This window comes from Dasypus novemcinctus, chromosome 27 (assembly GCF_030445035.2).
Source record: "Dasypus novemcinctus isolate mDasNov1 chromosome 27, mDasNov1.1.hap2, whole genome shotgun sequence".
Taxonomy (NCBI): domain Eukaryota; kingdom Metazoa; phylum Chordata; class Mammalia; order Cingulata; family Dasypodidae; genus Dasypus; species Dasypus novemcinctus.
In genome coordinates, this window is record NC_080699.1 from 44,788,716 (window position 1) to 44,815,116 (window position 26,401).

The window sequence follows — 26,401 nt, forward strand, 5'->3', positions numbered from 1 at the left end:
GCTTTTTTCCCTAGTAGCATAAATATGACCTAAAATTTCTTTTAAAACACATTCTCATATATAATTCAGTGCCGTTAATTGCTTTCACAATGTTGTGCTAACGTCACTACCATCCAATACCAAAACTTTACAGTCGACCCAATAGAAACAGTACAATTTAAGCATTAATTTCCCATTGCCTTCCCCAGCCCAGTTCTAGTAACCTATATTCTAGATTCTGACTCTCTGAGTTTGCTTATTCTAACTGTTTCATATCAGTGAGATTATACAATATGTGTCCTTTTGTGTCTGGCTTGTTTTACTCAACACGATGTCTTCAAAGTTCATCCATGTTGTCACATGTATCAGAACTTAATTCCTTTTTAATGCTGAATAATATTCCATTGCATGAATATATCAGATTTTGTTTATCCATTCTTTGATGGATGCTTCCATCTTTTAGCAATTGTTAATAATGCCACTATGAACATCAGAGTGCAAATATCTGTTTGAGTCCCTGCTTTCAGTTTTTTTGGATATATACCTAGAAGTGAGATTGCTGGATCATATGGTAATTCTATACATAGCTTTCTGAGGAACTGCCAAACCATCTTGCCCAGCTTTTTCATTTCCACCAGCAGTAAATGAGTGCTCCTATTTTGCCACATCCTCTCTAATACTTGAAATTTTCTTTTTTTTTTTTAAGAGTAGCCATTCTATTGGGTGTGAATTGGTATCTCATTGTGGTTTTGGGTTGCTTTTCCCTAATAGTAAATGAGACTGAGCATCATTTCATGTACTTTTTGGCCATTTGTATATCTGTTTTGGAGAAATGTCTATTCAAGTCTTTTGACCATATTAAAATTGGGCTGTCTTTTAATTGTTGAGTTGTAGTTCTCTTTATATTTTGGGTATTAAATTATCAAATATGCAGTCTCCAAATATTTCCTTCTATTGAGTAGGTTGTCTTTTCACTTTCATGATAAAGTCCTTTTGATGTGCAAAAGTTTTTAATTTTGAGGAGGTCCCATTTACCTGGTTTCCCACTCATTACCTGAGCTTTGGTTGTAAAGTCTAAAAAATCATTGCCTAACACAGGATTCTGAAGATGCTTCCCTGCATTTTCTTATAGGACTTTTATAGTCCTGTTTCTTCTGTTGAGGCCTTTGATGCATCTTGAATTAATTTTTGTATATGGTGTGAGATAGAGGTCTTCTTTCATTCCTTTGCATATGGAGATCCAGTTCTCTAAGCACCATTTATTGAAGAAACTATTCTCTTCAGCCTTGTCAAAAATCAGCTGGTGATAGATGGAGAGTCTATTTCTGAACTCTCAATACAACTCCATTGGTGTATGTGTCTGTCCTTGGGCTAGTACCATGCTGTTTCAACCACTCTATCTTTGTAATAAGGACATGTGAGTTCCCCCAACTTCATTCTTTTCCAAGATGGTTTTGGCTGTTTGGGGCCCCTTACCCTTCCAAATAAAAAGAAATTTAAAGTACATTAAGGTATTTATTTTAGGAATTCAGAATTCTTTTCTTCTTTTCTTCCCTCCCCGCCCTGCTGTTTTTGCTGTCTGTGTCCATCTGCTGTGTGATCTTTTTATATCTATTTCTCTTTTTGTCTTCTCTTCTCGTCTTTTTCCTCTAGGATTCATTGGTATTTTATCCTGGGACCTCTGATGTGGAGAGAGTTTCCCTGTCAATTGCGCTGCCTCAGCTCCTGGTCTCTGCTGTGCTTCACCTTGACTCCCCCCTTGTCTTTCGTTGCGTCATAATCTTGCTGCGTGACTCACTTGTGCTGGCACTGGCTCACCATGTGGGCACTCAGCTTGCTGTGCGGGCACTTGGCTCACCACAGGGGCATTGGTTTAACATGCGGGCACTCGGCTCGCTGTGTGGGCACTCGACTCACTCTGTGGGCACCCACCTGGGCACTCAGCTCACCACAGGAGCCCTCATGGGCACTTGGCTCGCCACTGGGGCACCAGCTGAACATGCGGGCACTCAGCTCACCACGCAGGCAGTCGGCATACTTCATGGGCACTAGTGCGGTGCTCAGCTCACTGCGCGGGCACTCTGCTCGCCATGCAGGCACTTGCACAGGTGCTCGGCTCATTACGTGGGCACTGAGCTCACCACACGGGCACTCGGCTCGCTGCACGGAAACCCTATGGGTACTTGGCTCGTCATGGGCTCTCGGCTCGCCACGTGGGCACTTGGCTCACTGCGCAGGCACTCAGCTCGCCACGTGGGCGCTGGCTTGCCATGTAGGCACGCTTTCTCTTCTTTTCACCTCCTATATGGTCGGCAGAGGCCTTATCACGAGCCATATCCGCTTCCCCTTTCCAGATAAATTTGATGACTGACTTTTCCATTTCTACAAAGTAAGCTATTGGAAATTTGATTGAGCTTGTGTTGAATCTGTAAGTTATTATGGGATGAATTGATGTTTTAACAATCTTTGGTCTTTCAGTCCATGAGCATGGAATGTTCTTCACTTATTTAGTGAAGTTTTGTAGTTTTCCTTGTCCTTTGTATTCCAAGTTAAATTTATTTCTGGATATTTGATTATTTTACTTGCTATTGTAAACAGAATTTTTTTTCTTTATTTCTTTCTCAGATTGCTTATTATGAATGCATAGAAAAACTGTTGGTTTTTGCATGTTGATTTTGTACCCCACCGCTTTGCCCAATTTGTTTATTAGCTCTAGGAGCTTTGTTGTAGATTTGCCAGGACTTTCTGTATATAAGGATTATGTCATCTGTAAATAGGGAAAGTTTTACTTCTTCCTTTCCAGTTTGGGTGCCTTTTCTTTCTTTTTTTTTTTGGGAAGTATCAGGGATTGAACCCAGGATCTCATACTTGGGAAGCAGGCACTCAACTACTGAGCTACATCTGCTCCCCAAAGAGAGCTGGGTTTTGCTTGCTTGTTTGTTTTTAGGAGGTACTGGAGATTGAACCTGGGACCTCGTATGTGGGAAGCAGGCACTCAATGATTTGAGCTCATCTGCTCACCACTTTTAATATTTTTTATTGCCTAATCCCTCTGGCTAGAACTTCCCGTACAAAGCTTTCGATCTTTTCCCACTAAGTATGATGGTACAGTATCACTACCCCAGCTCTCTTTTAGTTACTATTTGCACGGATTATCTTTTTCATCTTTTTACTGTCAACCTATTTATGTCTTTGACTCTAAGGTGAGTCTCTTATAAATAACATACAGTTGTGTCGTGCTTTTTAAAATCCATGCTGCCAGTCTTTCTCTTTTGACCTAGGAGGTTAATCCATTCACGTTCAGTGCTGTTACTGTTCAGGCAGTACTTCCTTCAGCCATCTGATGCTTTGGTTCTTATATGCCATATCTTTTTGTCTTTTTTTCCCCTTTATCACAGCCTCCTTTTCTGTATAGTTGATTTTTTTGTGATATAATTGACTAATCCCTTTCTTAGTTTTCTTTCTGCATATTTTTTATTATTGTCTTTTTAAAAAAGATACATAGATCACACAAAATGTTATATTAAAAAATATAATAGGTTCCCATATACTCCACACCCCATACCCCCCACTCCTCCTACATCAACATCCCCTTTCATCTGTGAGGCACATTCATTGCATTTGGTGAATACACCTTGGAACACTGCATACCGCATAAACCATAGTTTACATTGTAGTTCACACTTCTGCATATTTTTAAAATACTTTCTTTTTGGTTACCCTGCAGTTTATATTATGCAACCTACATCTCTAACATACTGTTTGAAAAGAGACCAGCTTACATTCAATATTCCCATATCCCTCTGTTTTCCTTCTTTATGTTGTTTTTGTCTCACATTACCTCTTTAAATTTTGTATGTCCATTACCAGGAAATATGTATTTTTCTTGTTCAGTTGTATTCTGGCTTTTACAGGAATTAAAGAGTAGAGTTATATGTTGAGGATACAGTACTATTTATTGGATTTTGCATTTGCCCTTTTATTTATCCTTATGGATAATCTTCATTTTTTCACATTACTCCAAGCCACTCTCTCCTGTCTTTTACTTTCACCCTGAAAAATTCTCTTCAGTAATTCTTTTTGGGGAGGTCTTTTGGTGACAAACCCTCTCAGTTTCTGTTTATCTGTGAGTATTTTAAACTCTCCCTCATTTTTGAAGGATAGTTTTTCTGGATAAAGAATTTGGAGCTGGAAGATTTTTCTCTTTAAGTACTTTAAATATATGGTACCACTCCCTTCTCACCTCCAAGGATCTGATGAGAAATTGGCACTTAATCTTATTGAAGATCCCTTGTATTGATGAATCACTTTTCTCTTGCTGCTTTCAGAATTGTGTCTTCATCTTTGGCATTTGACATTCTGATTGGTATGTGGCTAGCAGTGGGTTTATTAGGATTTATTCTGTTTGGAGTATGTTGTACTTCTTGGACATGTATATTTGTGTCTTTCTTAAGAGTTGGGAAATTTTCAGCCATTATTTCCTCAAATATTCTTTCCATCTCTTTCCCCTTCTCTTCTCCTTCAGGAACACCCATGAGGTATATGTTTGCATACTTTGTGCTGGCACTCAGATCCTTTAGATACTGCTAATTTTTCTATTCTTTTCTCTCTCTGTTAGTCTGACTATGATTTTGACTGTCCTGTCTTACAGGTCACTGATTATTTCTTCTCCCTGCTTAAATCTGCTGTCGTATGCCTCTAGTGTATTTTTTTAATTAAAGATTCGCACACCACACAGTATATCCAACCTATTACCATCAGTGGCTGTCAGTAAAATCACAGACTTGTGCATTCATCATCACAATCAATTTTAGAACATTTTTATTGCTTCAAATATTTAAAAAAAAAACCCAATACAAAAGAAAAAAGGAAAAAAAAACCCAACACATTATGGCCTCTTTCAGTTGACTCTTAGCTTTGGTATCGTACTTTTGTTACAATCAATGAAAAAGTATTACAATATTTTTCTTAACTGTAGTCAGTAATTTGCATTAGTTGTCTTTTTCCCATACACCCCCCATTATTAACACCTTATAGAAGTCCATTTGTTGCAGTTCATGGAAGAACATTCTTATATTCGCACTAATATTTGCAGGCATCATCCACAACAGGGTTCACTGTGTTATACTGTTCCACGATTCATCCTCTCTCTTCCCTTCTAGGGACATTCACGACCCTAAATTTCCCTTTCCAGAAGCAATCACATGCACAATTCAGTGTTGTCAGTTTCCCTAACAATAATGTTTTCCCATCACCTCTGTCCATTTTCAAATATTTACTGTTAAACTTTTTATAAACTCTACACAAATTAAGCATCGGCCCTTCTCACCCTCATGCTCCTTCCTGGTAGCCTGTATTCTAGATATTAAGTCCCTGTGTTTGCTCCTTACAGTTAGTTCATACTTGTGAGATCATACAGTGTTTGTCCTTTTGTGTCTGGCTTATTTCACTCAACATAACGTTCTCAGGATTCATCCGTGTTGTCACTTGCGTCAGGACTTCATTTCTCCTGACAGCTGAATAATAGTCCGTCCTACGCATACACCACATTTTGATAGCCCATTCTTCAGATGATGGGTACTTGGGTTGTTTCCATCATTTGGCAATTGTGAATAACGCCACTATGAACAATGGAGTGCATCCGTTCATGTCCCTCCTTTCATTTCTTCTGAGTATCTACCTAGAATCGGGACTGCCAGAACATATGGCAGTTCTAGACTTAGCTTCTTAAGGAACCACCAAACTTTCTTCCACAGTGGCTGTGTCATTTTACATTCCCACCAACCATGAATATGTGCTCCTCTTTCTCCACAACCTCTCAGCACTTGCAGTTTTCCATTTTTTAATAGTGGCTAGTCCAGTAGGTAGAAATAATCTCATTGTGGTTTTGATTTATATTTCCCAAACAGTGATGTTGAGCATCTTTTCACGTGCTTTTTAGCCATTTGTACTTCCTCTTTGAAAAAATGTCTATTCAAGTCTTCTGCCCATTTCTTAATGGGGTTGTCTTATTATTGGGTTTTAGGGTTTCTTTATATATTCTGGATATTAAACCATTTCTTATATGTGGTTTCCATATATTTTTTTCCCATTGAATAGGCTGCCTTTTCACCTTCTTGACAAAGTCCTTTGAAGCACAGTTTTTAAGTTAAGGAGCTCCCATTTATATGTTTTTTCTTTTGTTGCTCAAGGTTTGTGTATAAAGTCTACGAATCCTAGGAGTTTTATGGTCCTAGCTCTTCCATGTAGGTCTTTGATCCATTTTGAGCTAATTCTTGTATAAGGTGTGAGATAGGGGTCTTCTTTCATTCTTTTGGATGTGGAAATACAATTCTCTCCTTCACTCAGTGCCCCCTTTTCATTATACCCTTCAGTTCTGGGGTCTATCCTGCCTTGCAGAAGTTCAACCGCCAATTTTTTTTTCTAGCAGGCTTTTCTGCCCCCGTTCCTTCCTCATTAGGGTGTCCCACCCCAGGGAGCCAGATGGGATCGATCCAGAAATGTCAGTTTTTCGTTTAGGGACCCAGCTTCCAGAGATTGGCTGAGTGTGTGCATCTCTTGCCAACACGTTTGCAGTGGGCTCTTTCCCTGGGGGCACTTTTGTAGGAGGTCCTCCGGCTGCTTGTGTCCCACCCTGGGTCTCTGCGGGCCTGGGTACACGTGGGGTTCTCGCTCGCTGCCGTGCGTGGGTCAGCCATCTGTGCCCGCGACGCCCCAGGCCATGCTGCGTCTGGGGACTCCTAAACTGCATGGAGCTGAGCGAGGAGAGGGCCCTGGGCTGGCGAGAACCGGACAGAAATCTCCTACCTGTTTCTTTCTTTCTTTTTGTTTGACTCAGCATTTGTGGAGACCTTCTCCGTTCTCTGTCACCATCCAGGCTTCCAAGCACGTGGAATTGGTCCTTTAATCAGTTGTTCTGGGGTGAGGCTTTTCCAGGGGACATCATGTTGATGACGTCACCCTCACCAGCACTCTTTTTTAAAAATTTTTTACTTTTTAAAAGATACTTAGATTACCTAAACGTTATGTGAAAAATGTTGGGGATTCCCATGTACCCCACTCTCTACCCCTCCCATACTTTCCCCCATTAACAACATCCTTCATTAGTGTGGTACATTTGTTATACTTAATGAGCACCTATTGGAGCACTGCCACAAAGTGTGGATTATAGTTTATAGTTTAAACTCTGTCCCACACATTTTTGTAAGTTATGACAAGATATATAATGGCCTGTATGCATCAGTGCACCATCAGTCAGGGCAATTCCAGTGTCCCCAAAATGCCACCATATTACACCTATTTTATTTTTTTTAAGATCCTTAGCTTACATAAATGTTATATAATATATAGGGGGATTCCCATATGCCCCACTCTCCATACCTCCCACATTTTTCCACATGAACAACAACATTCCTCCTTAATGTGGTACATTCATTGCACTTGATGAACACATTTTGGAGCATTGCCACTAAGCATGGATTATAGTTTACATTGTAGTTTACACTCTCTTCCACCCAATTCTGTAGGTTATGGCAGATATATATATATCTGTCATTGCAATGTCATTCAGGACAATTCCCAAGTCCCCAAAATGCTCCTGTATTACACCTGTTTTCCCTCTCCCTTCCCTCAGAACTTCCAGGGGCCACTGCCTCCATATCAATGATAAAATTCCTTCCATTGCTAGAATCACAATAAGTCTACAGTAGAACACCGGGAAGTCTACTTTAGTACATAGTTCATTCCCCGATTCTGAGGATCCTGGGATGGTGATGTCCATTCCATCTCTAATTGAGAGGTGGCTGTGATCCCATAAGGTTGGTGGATCGGACTCTTTTGCTTGCAGTTGTAGGCTCTCTTAGTTCCTTGGTATGGTGGTTGTCCATCATTACCTCCTTGTTAATTGTCCTGGGTGAGATCAATGACCTGGAGAGTAGGTGTTGCAACTCTGATGAGATTTGGGGCCCAGCTGGCACACAGACAGCCCAAGGATTTGTTCTTGGAGGTACACCTACCAACTCTAGTACTAATTACAGGTTCAAATAGAAGGACAGAAGAGCCACATATAGGGAAACCACAGCTGAGTCCAACCCTGTCACCATGGGGAGCATAAATTCTGAAGTAGGGCCCACTGGCAGGGTCCAAATCCTGAGCTGTCAGCCCTGCCTATAGCGTCCGGGTGTCTCCAGAGTCCTCGGAGCCCTGCTCTCACCTTCACTCTTTTTTTTTCTCTATTTTTTTTTTAATATTACATTAAAAAAACATGAGGTCCCCATATGCCCCCCACCCCCCTCACCCCACTCCTCCCACATCAACAACCTCTTTCATCATCGTGGCACATTCACTGCATTTGGTGAATACATTTTGGAGCACTGCTGCACCACATGGATAATAGTTTACATTGTAGTTTACACTCTCCTCCAGTCCATCCAGTGGGCCATGGCAGGACATACAATGTCCAGCATCTGTACCTGTAGTACCACCCAGGACAACTCCAAGTCCTGAAAATGCCCCCACATCACATCTCTTCTTCCCTCTCCCTACCCTCAGCAGGCACCGTGGCCACTTTCTCCACATCCATGCTATAATTTCTTTCATTACTAATCACAATAGTTCCAGCATAGTGTATCAGTAAGTTCACTCTAATCCACACTCTATTCCTGCATCCTGTGCACCCTGGGATGGTGATGTCCACTCCCCCTCTATATCGAGAGGGGGCTTAGATCCCACATGGATGATGGATGCAGTTCTCCTGCTTGCAGTTATAGGCACTATTGGCTCCCTGGTGTGGTGGTTGACCCTCTTCACTTCCCTGTCAGCTGGCCAGGGTAAGTCCAGTAAACCAGAGGGTAGGAGTTACAAGTTTGCTCCCCTAGTGTGGGACACGACTCACCATCACTCTTTATGCCTCTTTCTTCGACACCTGACACACTGTCCCTTGGCAGATCCTGTGGGCTTCATCCTCAAAATATATCTGAACTTGAGTGTTTTACCACTTCAGCTCTTCCCATCATTTCTCACTTGTGTTATTGCAGTAGCTTTTTAACTGCCCTCCCTTGTCCTCACGGTTCCTTCCCTACAGCTTCTTCTGGGTAGTGCAGCGTGTGTCCCTTTTGAAGTGTAACTGGGGTCCCCTGGCTCCCATTGCGAGCCCCAGTTCTGAGGGTGGCGAGCCCACCAGTGCCCTCTGCCTCCCTAGCCCACTCTGCCCTCAGCCCCGCCTCCTGCCGCTCCTGGGGCACACAGACACCCTGCGCCTCTCACCGGCGTCAGGAGAGCGCTTCTGCCGGGTGCCGCCTGGGTTGTCCCCTCCTGTCCTCCCCGTCCTTTCTCTAAGGTCACCTGCGTGAGGCTTCTTTAGAATGGACTCCTCCCCACCCACGCAGCCCTTCTCTGCTCCAGTTTCCTTCAGAGCATCTGGTGCCTTTGGCCGCGTCCTGTGCGGCTGTGTGCCCTGCGGGCGTGGCTTTGCCGGTGGGGGGGGGTTTGTTCCCTGCCTGGCTGAGCTGCTGCGCCAGGGGCGCGGGTCTCGCCTGCTTGGGCCGCCCGAGACGGAGCGGGGGAGATGGGGCCTGGTGCCGCGACCTCCCGGAGCGCTGCGGTGGGGGGGGGGGGGGCGGCTGGTGGTACCACGGAGAGAGCTGGCGAGAGACCCGCCCCCAGGCCCGCGCGGGAGACGGCGGGGCCACCGCGTGCACACGGGGCGCGGCCTCCCGCCTGCGCTCCCCCGGCCACTCAGCGGACCCGGACCCGGCTGCGTCCAGGCGGCGCCTCCAGGCCGCGCAGGTGCAGTCTCCCTCCTTCCCTCCTGCGGCCCCCAGCCCCAGCACCCTGGAGAGAAATACATTCCAGTGCTGGGATCTGGAAATACCAGAGTGTGACCTACAACATGAGCTCTAATCCGCGCTGTGCGGCAGTGCTCCGAGCGCACCCAGCAAACGCGTGACTGTGCCCCACCCATGCAACAAGTCCATGTGGGAGGGGTGGGCGTGTGGGGAGGGGGCATCGGGAACCGCTTATGCTTTTTAATGTAATATTTTGTGCGATCTATGTATCTTTAAAAAAAGAATAAAATAAAAAAATAATAGAAAAACCTTGTAAGGAAGTAGAGCGTTGCCCCGTCCCCTGGCCCCACACCCCAGAAACTACCCTGGTGTGCTTGTTCACGTTTTTCTTCTGGCATTTTCCTTCACGTTTCTGAATGATAAGCTCACAGTGCTCTGTATTTATTCATTTAAAATTCTCTGCTGCTTTCTCATTACCCCAGCTGAGGCCCTCGCTTTCCTTTGCCGCCCCCACCGCTCCCTCCCTCTGTTTCGGTTTTGATTGAAATCGTAGGCAGTGCTTGAATTATTGATTTGTAAGTATTGTTCACTGCTGGGCCAAGGACTGTATCAGGGTTGCGCCGCACGGTATGTGTGAATCCTGGAGTTCCTGATCGACTCCTTTTCAGGGTGCTTAGCTGTCAGTGGAGGATCCCATTTGGTTTTCTTTTCAATTTTTCTCTTTTCTCCTGCTGTCCCTCCGCTTTCTATCTTTCTTTTCTCTTAAAAATGAACACTTTATTAGGGATCTGCCAGACGCCTACTGCTGGTGCTCTCCACTGCCTGCGCGTCAGGTGGGCTGTCTTAATTCCCTTGTCTCTGACCTGCATGGGTCCTCAGCGCCCTCCCCGGGCGGCCTCCGCGACTGGGTGAATCCCTATTTCCTGGAATTTCCAAGGCATGGGTCTATTTCTGCGGTCCACTCTTGGTGCTGAAGTACAATGACATTCTGATTCCTGGTCCTTTTAGAACACTGCTTTTATTTTCCTCCCTCTCTCCTGTTTCTAGAAGCTTTGGGAATTTCCTTTTCATCCTTGATTTTCTGATGTGAGGCCTCTTCCCTTTGAATTGGAAGCGCTGTTTCCACCCTCAGCAGGCGATTCTGTCGCTGTCTCTAGTCGCGTGTCCCCTCCTCTTCTCCGGCCCTTGGGTCATTCCTGCTATCTCCTGGACTTTCATATGGATTTATCTTCTCTACTTTCTCTTTGCCCTTTAGTTCTTCTTTCTGGACGGTTGCCTCAACTTTATCTTCCAATCCTTCTGTTATTTCTCGGATCATAGAGCATACTAGTAAATCTTGAATATATTTCTTTTCTCATAGCATGCTTTAATGGATATGATCTGCTCACATCTCTCTCAGTATATTTCACTTTTTTTTTTTTTTTTTAACATTTTGCTTCTTCCATTGGTTCTTTTTGCTCTCTTTGCCTTGTGTGTTCAGTCTTCAGTGTGAGGAGAGTTTTCTCAATTATCTGACTCTTGACTGAGCAGCCATGTTTAAGAAAGGGGCAAAAGAGCTATTTGGGCGCTTTGTGCATGAGGAGAAGGTATGTTGTGCTTCTCAGGGCAGTGACTGGCCGCGGTGGGCTGCTTCAGTGAGGGCGCCACTTGGTGGGGTGGGCTGCTTCAGTGAGGGAGCCACGTGGTGGGGTGGGCTGCTTCAGTGAGGGCGCCACGTGGTGGGGGCTGCTTCAGTGAGGGAGCCACGTGGTAGGGACTGCTTCAGTGAGGGAGCCACGTGGTGGGGGCTGCTTCCGTGAGGGCGCCACGTGGTGGGGGGCTGCTTCTGTGAGGGCGCCACGTAGTGGGGTGGGCTGCTTCAGTGAGGGCGCCACGTGGTGGGGTGGGCTGCTTCAGTGAGGGCGCCACATGGTGGGGGGCTGCTTCAGTGCGGGAGCCACGTGGTGGGGTGGGCTGCTTCAGTGAGGGAGCCACATATTGGTGGGGGGCTGCTTCAGTGCGGGAGCCACATATTGGTGGGGGGCTGCTTCAGTGAGGGAGCCACGTGATGGGGGGCTGCTTCAGTGTGGGAGCCACGTGGTAGGGTGGGCTGCTTCATTGAGGGCGCCACGTGGTAGGGTGGGCTGCTTCATTGAGGGCGCCACGTGGTGGGGGGGCTGCTTCAGTGAGGGAGCCATGTGGTGGGGGGCTGCTTCAGTGAGGGAGCCACATATTGGTGGGGGGCTGCTTCAGTGAGGGAGCCACGTGGTGGGGGGCTGCTTCAGTGCGGGAGCCACATATTGGTGGGGGCTGCTTCAGTGCGGGCTCCTCACGGAGGTGTTTGGAGATCTCGTCCTTCACAGTGCGAGCTTCTCCAGAGAAGGGCCTTGGTCTGGCTGCAGGTGCTCTGGGGCAGGCAGCAGAGACATGGTCCCACTCTTCAGAACACCCAGGCTCCCCTCTAGTTCTTCCTCCCACGGCTCCTTCCCACACTCTGCTGTGCCTGGGTTCCCCAGAGAACAGGGGGTGCATGAGGCAGAGGCCTGGGGTGTGTGTGAGGCTGAGCCTGGCCACCTGGACACCCAGTGTCCTCCTTAGTGGGAGTCGCAGGTGGGGGCAAGGTTTGGGTGAAAATGGGGGGTTGGCTGCAACTTCTTCCGTTCTCCTGAGTCGTTTTCCACCCTTCGCCCTTGCTCAGTCTGCCAAGATTATCTTGAAATCTCCTCTCCGCTCGTGTCCCAACTCCAGTTCTCGGCCCCCAGGGCTTTGTACCTTTGTGCTCTTTACTTTTCTCTTAGTGGGGTGCCAGGTGGGACAGGAGGCACTTTTCAGCCGGGCGTAGGAACCCTGTTGACGTGCGAGGATTCTGCCCGACTAGTTTCCGATAGGACTGCAGGTGTGTCGATGTCTGGGCGCAGGGGCACCACCATCGGCTGGTGGCCAGGGGACTGTACCACCGCAGGACAGTGGGCTTGGGTCACGTGCGCTGGGTTGGCACCGCTGCTGTGCTCTTCACTGGGTATGTGGCCGGAGGTGAGCTTTTTCACCTCAGTAGCCTCGGCTATTGTTTGTATCCTGTCACTGCTCATCACATGACGCTATGGGAGTGTCAGGGTGGCTGAGCTGGCTCCATCTGCCGCCGATACCCCTGGGCCCCCTGGAGCTCAGGCCAAGGCTGGTGGGCTGTGCGTCAACTGTCAGCACAAAGAGCAAGCAGGCGAGGAGCTTAGTGGTCAGGTTCTCAAGCTGGGTAGACCAAGACAGCCAAGCCCTTCAAGTTCCGTGCACGTGTTCAGTCCACAAACAGAAATGCACGCATGTTATAAAAACGGCAGTGCTTCGAGGTCTCAGCGAACGACTGCACTGTGGGGTCCGAGCTGCGTGGTGGGATCTCCACGAGCATGTGATAAATCTGCTGACCTTGAGGTGTCACGTGCAGTTGGAGATGGGAGGCTACTTGATTCATTATGCTGGTGGATAGAGAACAGGCTCGTCCTGGCTTTGAGATAGTATTTTGTTTCTCCTTCCCCTTCCCAGTGCTGGCCACGATCAACTTACAGTCGCAAAAGGAGATACTGTTCCTGACTGATGTTCTCCTGGGAGCCCAGGTGAGTTGAACCCAGAGGAAACTGGAAACTGCCCGCCTTGCTCAACACAAGAGCAAGAGTTCTTAACAAGTGAAACTGAGCCTGTTGGTCAGGAAGGCCGCTGTGCTTGGGAACACCCTTAGCCGTGTCAGGGGTCCCAAGGATGGTGGGAGGGATTTCTGGGTCCCGCAGCCATCGGCTCACAGCCAGCCTCTGGTACTCAGCTCCTGTCCTGTGCCCTGTGCCCATGTGCCGGACCCCGGCAAGGGCAGCAGCTCAGAAGAGCTTCGAGGGGCGGCTGTGCAGGCGGTACCTGCCTCCTGAAAAGGGGGCACCTTTTTGAAAGCCCAAGGATGGCATACTCCAAAGGGCTCCAAATGGGCTTGTGGACTCAACTAATCCAGACGGCTCATTCAGGAGCAAGAAAGATCACTGTCATCAGGAAGACGGAAGGAGAGGACGTATCTTCTGGCTGTATGTCAGCATCCATTGGATTGATGGGACTTGCGGTTGAAGCTTCTTTGGATTGTTTCTTTCCTCCTGAGGAGACAGGTGTGGCCTGGGCCAAGGCACCTGCAGTCCCCCCTGAGTCCATCCACAGCCCGTCTTCATGCCACCTCCTTGAGGGGTAAACACCCAGACCACCACCACCCAGCCCCAGGTGGCACCACTGGGACGTCTGTGTCAGCCACACGCTCTCGGCTCCATTCCAGACTGCCATTTTAGGGCAGAGGTTGTGGCCCATTCCAGTGCCACCCAGTGGAGGGCGAGGGACGCAGGAGCACAGGCTGCAGCTGCTGCTGGAATCCGGATGGACAGCCAGAATGGGCAGGGAAGGCTTTAGGGAGGAGGTGGAAGCAGGGCGCTCCATGCCTGCCTGGCTTCACCCAGGATGAGTAGCTTCCTTCCACCCTCCCTGTGCTTTCCTTCCCCTCCAACGTTCACCGGGGCCTGCTCGATGCCGGAACGGACTTGGTCCTGTTACACTGGGGTGAATAAGACGATGGCCTGATCACCTACTTGGAAAGAGAAATGCGAAACAAGTACTTGCACAAATAACTAAGCAGAATTGTGAACGATGCCGTCCAAGAGGTGCGGAGGCTGCTGCGAGCCTCCCGCCCGCTCTGCCTCGCCCTGGCCAGACCTTGGGCAGCTGGCTTAACTGAGCCTCTTTCCTCCTCAGTAATGGGCATGGTGGTACACAGGCATCGCTTCCTGCGAGGACGTAACGAGGTGGTATTTGGAAAGCACTTAGGCCGGTAGCTGAGATGAGACGGGGCTTGTTGCTGACAAGTTCCCCTTTCTCCTTGGAGAAGCAGCCGCTCCTGAGCCGTTCCAGGCCACGCCGTCCTGTTGACAGAGTGACTCTGCTGAAACACCTCATGCCCTCATCTCAAAGCTTTCTCAGGCATGACAGTTTTCCAAAGGAGACGTGGATGCCTCCTTGTTATTCACGGGCTCCCTCGAACGCACGGATGCCAGCTCTGCTTAGCTTTGGAATATCCAGTACGCGGTGCTCGTCGGTAACGACGTGGTATGATTCGGGTGTTGCTGGGTTTGAACACTTCCTGCGTGCCGGGATCTGCGTGCGGAGTGCTTGAAGTACATTACCTCGTCTAACCCCGCCAGTGACCACAGGAGCTGCATGCAGATATTGCCATTTCACACTTAGAGCCGGTGAAGCACCTTGCCCGAGAGCACGCCCGGGGAGTAGTGGACAGGGGAGGCTGGCGTGGTTGGCTGATCTCGGAGCTGCCCCTCGACCATGGAGTGCGGTCACCTGGGCCCTGGGGGCACCCCCTGCCCTTGGCCCTTGTGCCTCAAGCCGTGGAACCCTGTCCTGGCCTGGAGTCTACTGAGATGTGGGGCTGAGAACCTAATGATCCCTTTCAGCCACTTTTAAGTGTACAGCTTGTCCCCTTCCTGGGGTGGAGACAGCTTGAGAAGGACATCAAACAACCTGTTTTCCTAAAAATTCCTGTAACTACTCTGGCCTTTATGTGGGTGACTGGTACCACCTGCTAACTGGATCATCACCTGCCCTGCCACCTGGGCCCACTTGCCTGGGTTTTGTTCCATCTGCATGGCCCTCTGAGTATAAGGGCATCACAGACAGAAGGTCCAGCCCATCGTCACTGAGTACCTGAAGTCCTTCCTGGAGCACTGGTCCTCGCACCTCCCACCAGGAGCTTCATGGAATCAGGGCCGAGTGGAATGTGCTCTGGGCGATGGAGTCTTGCCTACTCGGTGCAGTCATGTCCCAAAGTCAGTCGTATTCGGAAATATTTTAAGATACGTTAAGTGCCCCAGCCCGGTGCAAATCCAGACACACTGGCTGCAAAGCCTGCACTCCAAGTGGCTGTAATGTAAGGCGCTCTCTCCTGCCCCAGGTTTGCACAACTTGTTTAAACAAAGCTAGACCTTGAAGAGGGATGCACTGAATTCCCAGCCTTCTGGCTTTCCCAGCTAAAGGGAAGCAGCAGCTGAGGGACCCATGGCCACAGCATATCCCTCAGATACGGAGTCACCCTGCATCCAACAAGAGGACAGGGAAAGCTTGGAGGAGGCTTCTACAGCTGAAGATGGAGTCTAAGGAAGATGTAAATTGAACAGACACCAGTGTTTCCCTGCTGGCTCCGCATGCACATTTAAACCACATTAACCCATCAGGGTCCACTCCTCCACGCTGGGGGCTTCCTCCACCTTCACACCTGCAGGCTTGGAGGCCATACCTCATGGCCTGTGGGTGTGAAGGCATCTGGCCCTCACCTGTGTTCCACCTTGGATGGCCTCGAAGGCAGGGGTCTATAGTCAGGGCAGAGTTGGGAGGATGGGGTCCTGGGATTCTCCCCTCCCCTGCCGCCCGCCCAGGAAGGGCTCCCATCTTTTCCTGTGGTCAGCCTGTCCATTAACCTCTTGTTTTGCTGTGCCCAGGGCGTTCAGCCCAAGATGGTGATGGAGTACTGGACGGGGTGGTTTGACTCCTGGGGAGGCCCGCACCATATCTTGGATTCTTCTGGTGAGTGTTGTGGCTCCTTACATCAGGGTGCAGATTGCCCTGCAGAGTAGGAATGTTTCAAATACCCAGCTAATTGGTGGAAATTAGGGACAGAGCACAAGGCTTCTGTAGTTACTGGTGTGCAAGAGGCAGCTCTTGACATTTGAAAGCCACTTGTATTGACACCTGAAGCAAATGGCAGGACTTTCAATATTGCTTTATTATGTTTTTTTTTTTTTTCTTTCTGATTAGGAAAAGTAATACATACCTATTGCAAACATTCATAAAATACAGAGGAAGTATAAAGAAGTAAAGAAAAGAATCCAAAAGCCAGAGAGAACATCTCCAGCACCTCACTTATCGAGAGAGAGGGCTGATTTGTATACAAATGGGGTCTAAACCTGCTGGTATCAGCTAAGGCCATATTACAGATAGCTAGTAATATACTATTAAATGTAGTGTACTACCAGTAAATAAAGATTTGCATCATCGTTTTAAAGAATGCACAGACCTCTGTCGACCTGATGACTGAGCTCCTTTAGTCTCTTATTGATGAACACATGGGTCTTTGCAGCGTGTTTATTTTTGTAGTTGTTAACCACACCCTTTCAGTGCTCACCCTTGAACATCCATTTTTGCATATCATATTATTTCATTATTTCTCTATAATAAGTTCCCAGAAATAGAATTGCTTGACCAATACAATTTCAATAGGTTTCCTAAACTGTAGCAGTTTTCACTCACCCACATTGAACGAGATTCATCAACACTTCAACTTTAAATACTAGAATTATTTTCAGTATTTGCGGGTCTAAGAGATCATGGTTTAGTTTGCATGTTTTTGATTTGAGGTTTTAGGTTGTGTATATTTATTAGCCATTTATGTTTCTCCTTCTGATATCTTTTCATGAAATAAGCTCATTTTCTGATAAAGGTAGGGTTGGGAGGTGGTTAGTTAATAGCTCAAATGGTGAGTCCTGTTTTTTGTCTTGCACTAAGTGAGAGTGGCAGCTGAGAAGGGTGCTGGACGGGTGGAGAAGGGCAGGCCAAGAGAGGCAAGCGGCCTTCCGGCTCGTCCCAAACTGCCCCGTCCCTCCTTCTGCAGAGGTTTTGAAAACCGTGTCAGCCATCGTCCGTGGTGGCTCCTCCATCAACCTCTACATGTTCCACGGAGGCACTAACTTCGGCTTCATCAACGGAGCCATGGATTTCGATGGGTATATGTCTGACGTCACCAGCTATGGCAAGTACTCCCCGAGGTGGGCCCCCCCTGGCTCGCCCCAACTTTCAGAGGGTCTCCTCGGGGTCGCGTGGACGGCCGCCAGGGAGGGTTGGTTTGAAGGGTGGAGTTTGGTCGTAACTCCAGAGCAGCCAGAGCCTCACGGCAGTCGAGGTGTCTGGCAGACCACCAGGGGTGGCCTTTCCGCGCTCCCGGCCCCGGTGATGGTGAGAGTGTGGCCCCTGCCCGCGTTAGAGTGGGAGTCCCCAGAAGGCAGGAAGGGTGCCCCATTTTATGCCCCCTCAGCTGGAAATGGAGGCATGCCGGGGTCATGGGCAGAGGCAGCCTTTCCTCCGTACCAACAGCATTGCTCAGACCAAAAGTGTTTTGTCTCCAGAACTGCTGGGACGAAGCCCCTGCTGCTGCCCCACCTGTCTGTGCCTGTCCTTTCTGCTTCCCTGTCACCATGAGTGACAGGTCCCGGGTGTCTTGCAGACTATGATGCTGTGCTGACAGAGGCCGGGGATTACACAGCCAAGTACTTCAAACTCCGAGAGTTCTTCAGCTCCCTCTCAGGTACCCAGCCAGCAGCAGGCGCAAGCACCCGCATGGGCCCTCGGTCCTGTGGGACCCCCGAAGAGACATGTCCTCATCTCAGCCCTCGTTCGTCCGCGTGCAGCTCACCTAGAGGTTCTAGACAAGGACATGCACTCTTGAAGGACCACGCGTGTCCATCAGAGATCATGTCCTGCCAGCATCGCCTCTGCATGCCACAGGTGTTGGGACTCCGGGGCTATGAGCAAGCCTCCCTCTTACTCCCCCACTCCCCTGGGGTGGCCTAGACGTGTCCCGAGAACGGACCTGCTTCCCCCTCTTGCCCTTGTATACAAGAGCACGTTGAGCCCGCGGAGAGGAGCCGGGACTGGGCAGGCCAGAGGAGAGGTGATCGCTTTTGGTCTTTTGGTCTCTTTGTATCACAGGTGTCCCCCTGCCTCCCCCACCTGGCCTTCTTCCGAAGACCACATACGAGCCTGTGATGCCCAGTTTCTACCTGTCCCTGTGGGATGCCCTGAAGTATATGGGCGAGGTGAGGACTGCAGGGCGTGGGGGGTGGGGGGAGGTCACTGGCGGGGAGCAAGAAACTCCCCAGGCAGGATTGCTGTACTGGACCCCGCTCGTGGTAGCTGTGAAATCCATTCTCCAGCTTTAGCGCTCAGGGAAGAACAAACTCATGCAAGAGTATGAAGTGGGAGGGAAAATTTAAAAGTTGGAGGAAAGCTGAGTGACAGAGCAGGCATTCCCCTTCTCCAGCCTCAGCGGCTGGGCCTCCCTGGTCCAGGGCGGATGAGGAGGGTGAGGGGCAGAACGCACCTGCAGCTGGAGGCAGAATGCTCGCTCAGAGGGCTGCTGGGATGCAGAAGAGACAGCGGCTGAGAAAAGTTAAAACTCCACCAGGTTGCAGAGATTTATTCTGCTCTATTTATTATTTCTGTCCCCTTTTAGTGTCCACTTATCCCTGTGATCTGTTGATCTGTAGATTGAGTGTAATGAGAAGTCAAAATCAGAATTCTGGAACTTAGATGGTCAGTTGGCTGGATTGGCCACTCCCACGAAGCCCATAGGTTTATGAAATATGGACTGAGTCAAAACGAAGAAAAATGTTAGTATCCCCGAACCCCACCCACCACCCCGCACCACCCTTATCCCCCACCTGTGGCCCCGACCGGTGGGGACCTGCCTCCAGCCCTCTCTCACTAGGGGCTCACATCTGCGTCCTGGCTTGCGTCTCTGCATGCCCCCTACCTTTCCCCTTGCCTGTTCACATCTAGCCAATCACGTCTGCAAGTCCAGTCAACATGGAGAACCTGCCAGTGAACAACGGGAATGGACAGGCCTTCGGGTACACCCTCTATGAGACCACCATCACTGTCTCTGGCATCCTCAGTGGTCGGGTGTGCGACCGGGGACAGGTAGGAGTGCCTGTGCTTAATTCAGCCGAAGTCCCCCAACTCTCCCTGCGAATCCCAGTGGGGGGAGCCTGCACACCCCACTGTTAACCATTGTACAACATGGCTTGTAGCGACTGAGCCATCATCATGGCATTCAGCCCTGCTCAGAGCATGCACATGCAGGGGTTACCTCTTCCTTGGCTTAGTAGAAACCCCTGTGCTTTTCCCTCCCCTCCTACTGACTCACGGGTGCTTCCTGTGCTTTTTGGCAGGTGTTTGTGAACACAGTTTCTGTAGGATTCTTGGACTATGACAGCGACAAGATTGCTATCCCCTTGATCCAGGTTGGTTGCCTGGGAGCTGGGGATGGCCAGCAGCTGCTGCCTTCTGAGCCAGGTGGTGGGAATCAAGGAGGACGACCCAGACAGGCACTGCAGAGTGAGGAGAGGGGCAGATGGTAGCTCTCTGCGCAACAGGGACATGTCCACTCCTGTTTTTAGAGCTCAAGGAGGAATGAGGGATCTACAGAGAAGCCCTGAGTGCACTTGTGACCTTAGGGCAGCTAATCAGGTTGTCACCATGAGCTGCTGTGTTTCTGGCAGGGTTACACCATACTGAGGATCTTGGTGGAGAATCGTGGGCGAGTTAACTACGGGAAAAATATCGATGGCCAGCGCAAAGGTGGGTCAAAGCACATGCCAAGAGAAGCCAGCCAGGGCTCAGCTTTCCTTTCTCTACGTCAGCATGAGCAGCAGGACATGGAAGCCCATGGAGAAGGGGGGTCATGGAGGCTCATGGAGGGAGGAGCACACAGAGGCCCATGGAGTTGGAGGGTCACAGTGGCCCATTGAGTAAGAGGGTCATGGTGGCCCATGGAGTGAGGGAGTCATGGAATCCATGGAGGGAGAGGATCTTGGAGGGCCATGGAGTGAGGAAGGTGATGGAGGCCCATGGAGTGAGGAAGGTGATGGAGGCCCATGGAGTGAGGAAGGTTATAGAGGTCCATGGAGTGAGGAAGGTGATGGAGGCCGATGGAGTGAGGAAGGTGATGGAGGCCCATGAAGTGAGGAAGGTGATGGAAGCCCATGGAGTGAAGAAGGTGATGGAGGCCTGTGGATTGAGGAAGGTGATGGAGGCCCATGGAGGAAGGTGATGGAGGCCCGTGGTAAAGGAAGACCAAGTGGCCTCCCAATTGCTTCTTGGAATTGCCCTTTTTGAAGGAAAATGTATTTATTTCTTTGTAAAATTTCCAGCAAAGTCCAAGAGGAGACTTGACAGCATCATTTGGCCATCTGCTAGGGAGGCAGTACAATGCCGCGATTGGTGGCTCTTGCATCCTGGGGACCTTGACTTGCCCTGAGGCCCTCCTCGCTCCTTCCAGCACTAGCCATGCTCACCTTCCCTCCTCCCGAGCAGTTTCCTAGTCTTACTCTGAGTCACCAGCTCCTCCCCCAGGGAACTCCCTCTCTAGGCCCTGCTCCAGTTCCTCTGCTCTCCTGGTGGTGGAAGGAGCCCCACCAAGGTTTGGTTCCCCGGTCCTTGGTCGAGGTGTGCTGTGGTCTTGACTATGGAGTTCTCACCTTCTGGACCACCGTTCACTGTCTTATAGGTCATGGACCTCTTGTCCAGCAATGCAGACATCCCACACTTCACCTACAATTAAAGAGTCTTCAGGCCCTGTGAAGCCTGCCTACATTTTTGCCCTGGCATGTCAGCACCTGCCTGAGCAAGACAGTCATCTTTTTTTTTTTTTTTAGCAAATTTTTTAAATTGTCTTTTTTTTTTTTAAAGATACATAGAACACACAAAATGTTACATTAAAAAAATAAGAGGTTCCCATATACCCCACTCCTCATTCCCCCATCACCACTTCTCCCACATCAACAACCTCTTTCATCATTGTGGCTCATTCATTGCATTTGATGAATACATTTTGGAGCACTGCTGCACCACATGGATAATGGTTTCCATAGTAGTTTACACTCTCCCCTAGTAGAATCCGTGGGTTATGGCAGGATATATAATGTCCTGCATCTGTCTCTGCAATATCATTCAGGACAACTCCAAGTCCCTAAAGTGGCCCACATCATATCTCTTTTATCCTCTCTCTGCCCTCAGCAACTCCTGTGGCCACTGTCTCCACATCAGTGATACAATTTATTCCATTGCTAGAGTCACAATAGTTCTACAGTAGAATACCAGTAAGTCCACTCTAATCCACATTTTATTCCTCCATCCTCTGGACCCTGGGATGGTGATGTCCACTCCACCTCTAATTCGAGAGGGGGCTTAGATCCCACATGGCTGATGGATGGGATTCTCCTGTTTGCAGCTGTAGACTCTCTCAGTTCCCTGGTGTGGTGGTTGACCATCCTCACCTCCCTGTTAGCTGGCCTGGGTAAGTCCAATGAACCAGAGAGTAGGTGTTGCAGCTCTGCTGAGGCTCAGGGCCCAGCTGGCACATGGTCAGTTCAGAGATTCAAGTCTCCTGAGCATACACCAACCCCAGTGCCAACCACAGGTTCAGTAAAAGTGTCAGAAGAGGCTGTGTAGAAAGGTCACATCTGAGTTCAACTCCATCACACTCAGGAGCACAAATTCCAAAGTAGGACCTACTGACGAGGCACTAAGCTCCAGAGCCACCTGCCACGACCGTGGGACCTGGGTGTCTCCGTAGCCCAGGACAGTCATCTTGATCAGGATGATGCAGGGGGCTATTCTGGGACCCAGAGCCAACCTGTGCCCAGAGGCACCAATTAAGTTCACGTGTGCTCAGCTCTTCAGAGTTGGATCCCCAGGTAACATTGCCATCTGCTCACAATTTACACACTTTCTGAAGATGTCTTTGATCCTCGGTCCTGCTGGAGATCTCCAGGCGATTTATTCAGTCTTGGGCCTGAACGCCACATCTCTGTGACCTCTGTTCCCCCTCTTTTTCCGCATTCTCTTTGGTTTTGGAATTGTCAGCCCCCCAAGGGGCACTCCTGCCGCCTCTCCTGGGAACAAGACCAGAAGCCTGCTCTGGCCACCTCGGCACCGTCCTTGCCCTCGGCCGCTTTCCTCTCCTCGTCAGGTCCCTGGGCCTGGCGGCTCAGTGGGCCTCATTCCACCTCAGGGGCTGCTGGAGGTTCGATGCCAGCTGACGAGCTCCTTAAGCAGTATGCACTCCAGGAGAAATCTCACTCGGGCTCTCCAGAACCTTCCCACGCCTGCCCCTGGCCACCGCCGGGTCAGCGCCCCACGGCCTGTGGCCTGGCTCACGCCCCCTTGCCTCCTCCTGGCAGGTCTCATTGGAAACCTCTATCTGGATGGTGTGCCCCTGAAAAACTTCAGGATCTACAGTCTGGATATGAAAAGGAGCTTCTTTGAGAGGTGGGTGGCTGCCCTGTGCCAGAGCAGGTGGACACGTAGCTGTGGTCACCACGCGCTAGGAAGGCCCGTGCCGTGCTCCGGCCTCTTCCTCCTCCAGGTGCATGAACGGACCTAGAGAGCCAAAGCCCGGCCCAAGGTCGGGGCAGCGCAGGCCCAGGAGCGCGTGGGCCCAGCGCGGTGTGTTTCCGTCACACCACCCCGCTGCGTCCCCGGGCCTGGTACAGCGGCGGAAGGGACTGGAGGAGGCCGGGTGGCCGGGACCAGATCTGAGGGTGTGTGCGCACCCCCATTTCGCCCGCAGGCTCGGCGCCAACAACTGGAGCTCTGTCCCAGAGGAGCCCAGCTTCCCGGCTTTCTTCTCGGGGATCTTGTCGGCCGGCCCTTCCCCCTCGGACACCTTTCTGAAGCTGGAGGTGAGTGGGTCCCCCTGGCCTGCCTGCGCCTTCTGGGTGCCCCTGGGGGACTCTGGCCCCACAGCCGTGCGGGCCGGTAGCCCTCTGTCCACGGGCCGCTCGGCAGGGCCCTGGGCCTCCCTCGGGTGGGCGTGGGAGCAACCGCCCTCTGACCCTGCTGCCCGGCAGCGCGGCCGCCTCAGGGCCGGGGCAGCCACGGGGAGGGCCCTCGCCCCTGCCCTCGCGCCCCTCATTTCAACCCCGCGCTCTGCCTGAAGGGCTGGAAGAAGGGAGCCGTGCTCGTCAACGGGCAGAACCTGGGGCGCTACTGGGACGTCGGGCCCCAGGAGACCCTCTACCTCCCCGGCGTCTGGCTGAACAGAGGAGCCAACCAGGTAGGGGCGAGCCCGCCGCCGGCCCGCCGCTCCCAGGGCCCTGGCACCCCTTCAGAAGCGGGGGACCCCTGCAGGCTCTGCCTCCAGGTGGGCGGGGCAGCCGTTCCCCCAGGCGGCGAGGGCTTCCTAAACGGGGCTGTTCTTCGGGGCTGGTGTTTGGGGAAAACCCCTGGAGAGGAAGCTCCGTCTGCCTGGCCCAGCCCTGCTCCCCCTCTCCCTCCCTGGCATCAGGCACCCCTCTGCACTCAGGCTTCTTCTGGGGAGCTGTGAGGCAGTCTGTTAAAGCTGGCTGGGGCAGATGAGAGGGCAGACGTCTCAGCCTCTCCTCGCTCTCCCTCCGGGCAGCTGAGTGCCCTCCCCACGCCCCACCCCTTCCATTCAGGTGCCCACACCCTTCCCTTCCAGTCCTGGACTTCCCTAGGGCAGCACCCTGAGGCCCCTCATCTGACTCCCTGGCACATGATGGTTGCCATCACACCTGCCTTCTCCCTCCCCAGGTCATCGTTTTTGAGGAGGAGATGGCAGGCCCAGTGATACAGTCCATGGAGACTCCCCACCTGGGCAGGAACCACTACATTGACTGAGTGGCCAGCACCATCCGCTGGCCAGCCAGCCTCTCTGCGTCTGGCGGGTGCTCCCTTCACCCTCTGGAGCCCAGAGAGTTTCTTTAAGTAGCAACCTCAGGGAACCCCGTGGCCTTACCTGCCTCCTCCCGTCAGGACCCCAGATCTTGGAGAGCTAAAGAAGTCAGTGTGGGGGGAGGGAGGGGCACCTGCCTCCCCGGGCCTGGCGTGCCAAGGCACTCTGGCTGCACCCCGTGCTTCTGGGGCTGCGGCGCCTAATCAGGCCACGGTGCGGTGAGAACCGGGGCCTCCGAGGCAGGTACTGAGGCGTGAGTCCCTGCCTGGGAAGCAGAGTCCTCAAAGGCTGCTGGATTCACACGTGCTGCCCGAGGGAAGGTCCTCCACGGGCCCTGCCACCTCCCGTAGGCCCTTTGTTTCTGAGACAGTGAGTTAGGGCCATCAGTAGAGGGCAGATGCGGGGGGCTGTCAGGACGCCTGGGCAGTGAGGGCCCTTCCCAAGCCCGGCCCATCCTCAGGGATTCCCAGGAAACGCCGCTTGAGAGGTGCACACTGGTTGTTCCCTTTTGTCCCCATCTGATGGGATTACAAACAGAAGCTTCCAGAAACAGATATAGCCACATAGTTTTCCTGACTTAGAGGATAGTTCCTGTTTTGCTCAGTGAGAATAAACGAGATGTAAATAGAGAAGGAAATATAGATCCCAAAGAAACTGCAGGGAGGAGAGGGCCGGAGGGCAGGGCCCCCTGGAGTGGGGCGATCAGGGGGCCCAGGCGTGGCTCCCCGCTTCCTCCCTCTACCTCCCGTAACCCCGCAGCCAGGAGGAGGAGATGCCTGCCTTCGCAGGTGCCTCCCTGGTCCAGGTGTGAGGGGTCTGCTTCAGCTCACATCCTGGGATGGCTCAGGTTCGCTGCTCTGAACTGCAATAAAGCACTACAGTCTAAGCGACCCTCTCTGGGGACGGCCTCTGGTGTCCCTGGGCCTTCCGCCGTCAGCCCCCCGTGAAAGCGTCTGGGGTCAGCCCCCGTGTAGCCCAACAGGCGCCCGTGCTTCCAGAAGCTGACCTGACCCTGCTGGTGGGTGGCCCGTGCCCCTGGCTTCTCACCACCACTGTCCGTCCAGACCGGGGCCCCCAGACGTCTCTGTGGGTTGGAAGTTGTGGCCAAATACAGATTCATCCAGGGGATGGTGGACAGGGCGCAGAGCCGGCTGGGCAGCCAAGAGCCCTGCGCACGAGTTAGCCCGTGGGCTGGACTGCTCTTCCCAAGCAGGGTCAGTTTCTGTGGCCACAGCCACGTTATCTTCAGTGGTGGTCAAATAAGAGACCTGCTTCTGTTCCCACACCAAGCGACTCACGGGCCGTGGGGGTCACACAAGCTCCGATAGGAACGCGGTCTGCGCTGGAGGAGGCTACGGGGTGTGCGGGCGGAGCTGGGTCAGGGAGGGGCAGCCACAGGGAAGGCCGGCCAGCTGTCCCGAGGCTGACCCGAGGCGCGGAAATGGAGCTTATTACCAGACGAGGGAGGGGCCTGGGCCGTGGCTGGGGAGCACGAGGGGCAGAGCCGGATTCTGCCCACACTCACTGGCCCCTGCGCTGGCCGGGGAGCGAGAGGCCAGAGTGGAGGCTGCGGCCAGGCCAGGGTGACCTCACCTGGCTTCCAGAAACACATGGGTCCACGAGGCTGTGAGGGAGTGGGATCCTGGTGGACAATGTGGCCGGGAGCTGGCACTTACAGGACTCTTGCAGGGAGTCCCGTAACAGAGAATCCCCTTGAAATTTTTTTTTGTGCAATCCGAGCAGGATGTGTCCGCGCCGATGCTGCTTTTCTCCAGCCTGCCCGCGTCCCGCAGGTCCTCCCGCGCGCCGAGACAGAGACGTCCGCGGTGTGCCAGCCGCTTCCAGCCGCCGCTTCCCCTTCAGGCCTTGTCTCTTGTCCGAGGAGTCTTGCTCACCACCCAGCCTCTAGCTGGCGTCCTTCAGCCCCCCCCCCGCCCCTGGGATCCTGCCGTCCGGCTTCCCGGGTGTCTCCTCCATGCGCCCGGGGGGCCACCAGCCATTGACCCACCTCCAGAACCGAAGCTGAGTCCCCACTGCCCTGGGCCACCCCGTGCCCTCTGCCTGTGCCAGGAAGTGGGACCCCCGCCTTCCTGACGCTCGGGCCTCC

General features: G+C 51.5%; 1 protein-coding gene across 1 annotated transcript in view; it reads left to right on the forward strand.

Moving 5' to 3' along the window:
- LOC101422785 (beta-galactosidase-1-like protein 2) overlaps positions 1-25,196 on the forward strand; it is a 53,952-nt gene extending 28,756 nt beyond the window's left edge. The window contains exons 8-19 of the mRNA XM_023591485.3: positions 13,281-13,351; positions 16,265-16,349; positions 17,434-17,571; positions 18,043-18,123; positions 18,528-18,634; positions 19,377-19,517; positions 19,769-19,840; positions 20,099-20,177; positions 22,781-22,868; positions 23,170-23,281; positions 23,539-23,655; positions 24,153-25,196. Of these exons, the coding sequence (XP_023447253.2) occupies positions 13,281-13,351; positions 16,265-16,349; positions 17,434-17,571; positions 18,043-18,123; positions 18,528-18,634; positions 19,377-19,517; positions 19,769-19,840; positions 20,099-20,177; positions 22,781-22,868; positions 23,170-23,281; positions 23,539-23,655; positions 24,153-24,239 (1,178 nt within the window). The 3' untranslated portion in view covers positions 24,240-25,196. The remainder of the gene's footprint in view (positions 1-13,280; positions 13,352-16,264; positions 16,350-17,433; positions 17,572-18,042; positions 18,124-18,527; positions 18,635-19,376; positions 19,518-19,768; positions 19,841-20,098; positions 20,178-22,780; positions 22,869-23,169; positions 23,282-23,538; positions 23,656-24,152) is intronic.
- The last annotated feature ends 1,205 nt before the right edge of the window (positions 25,197-26,401 follow it).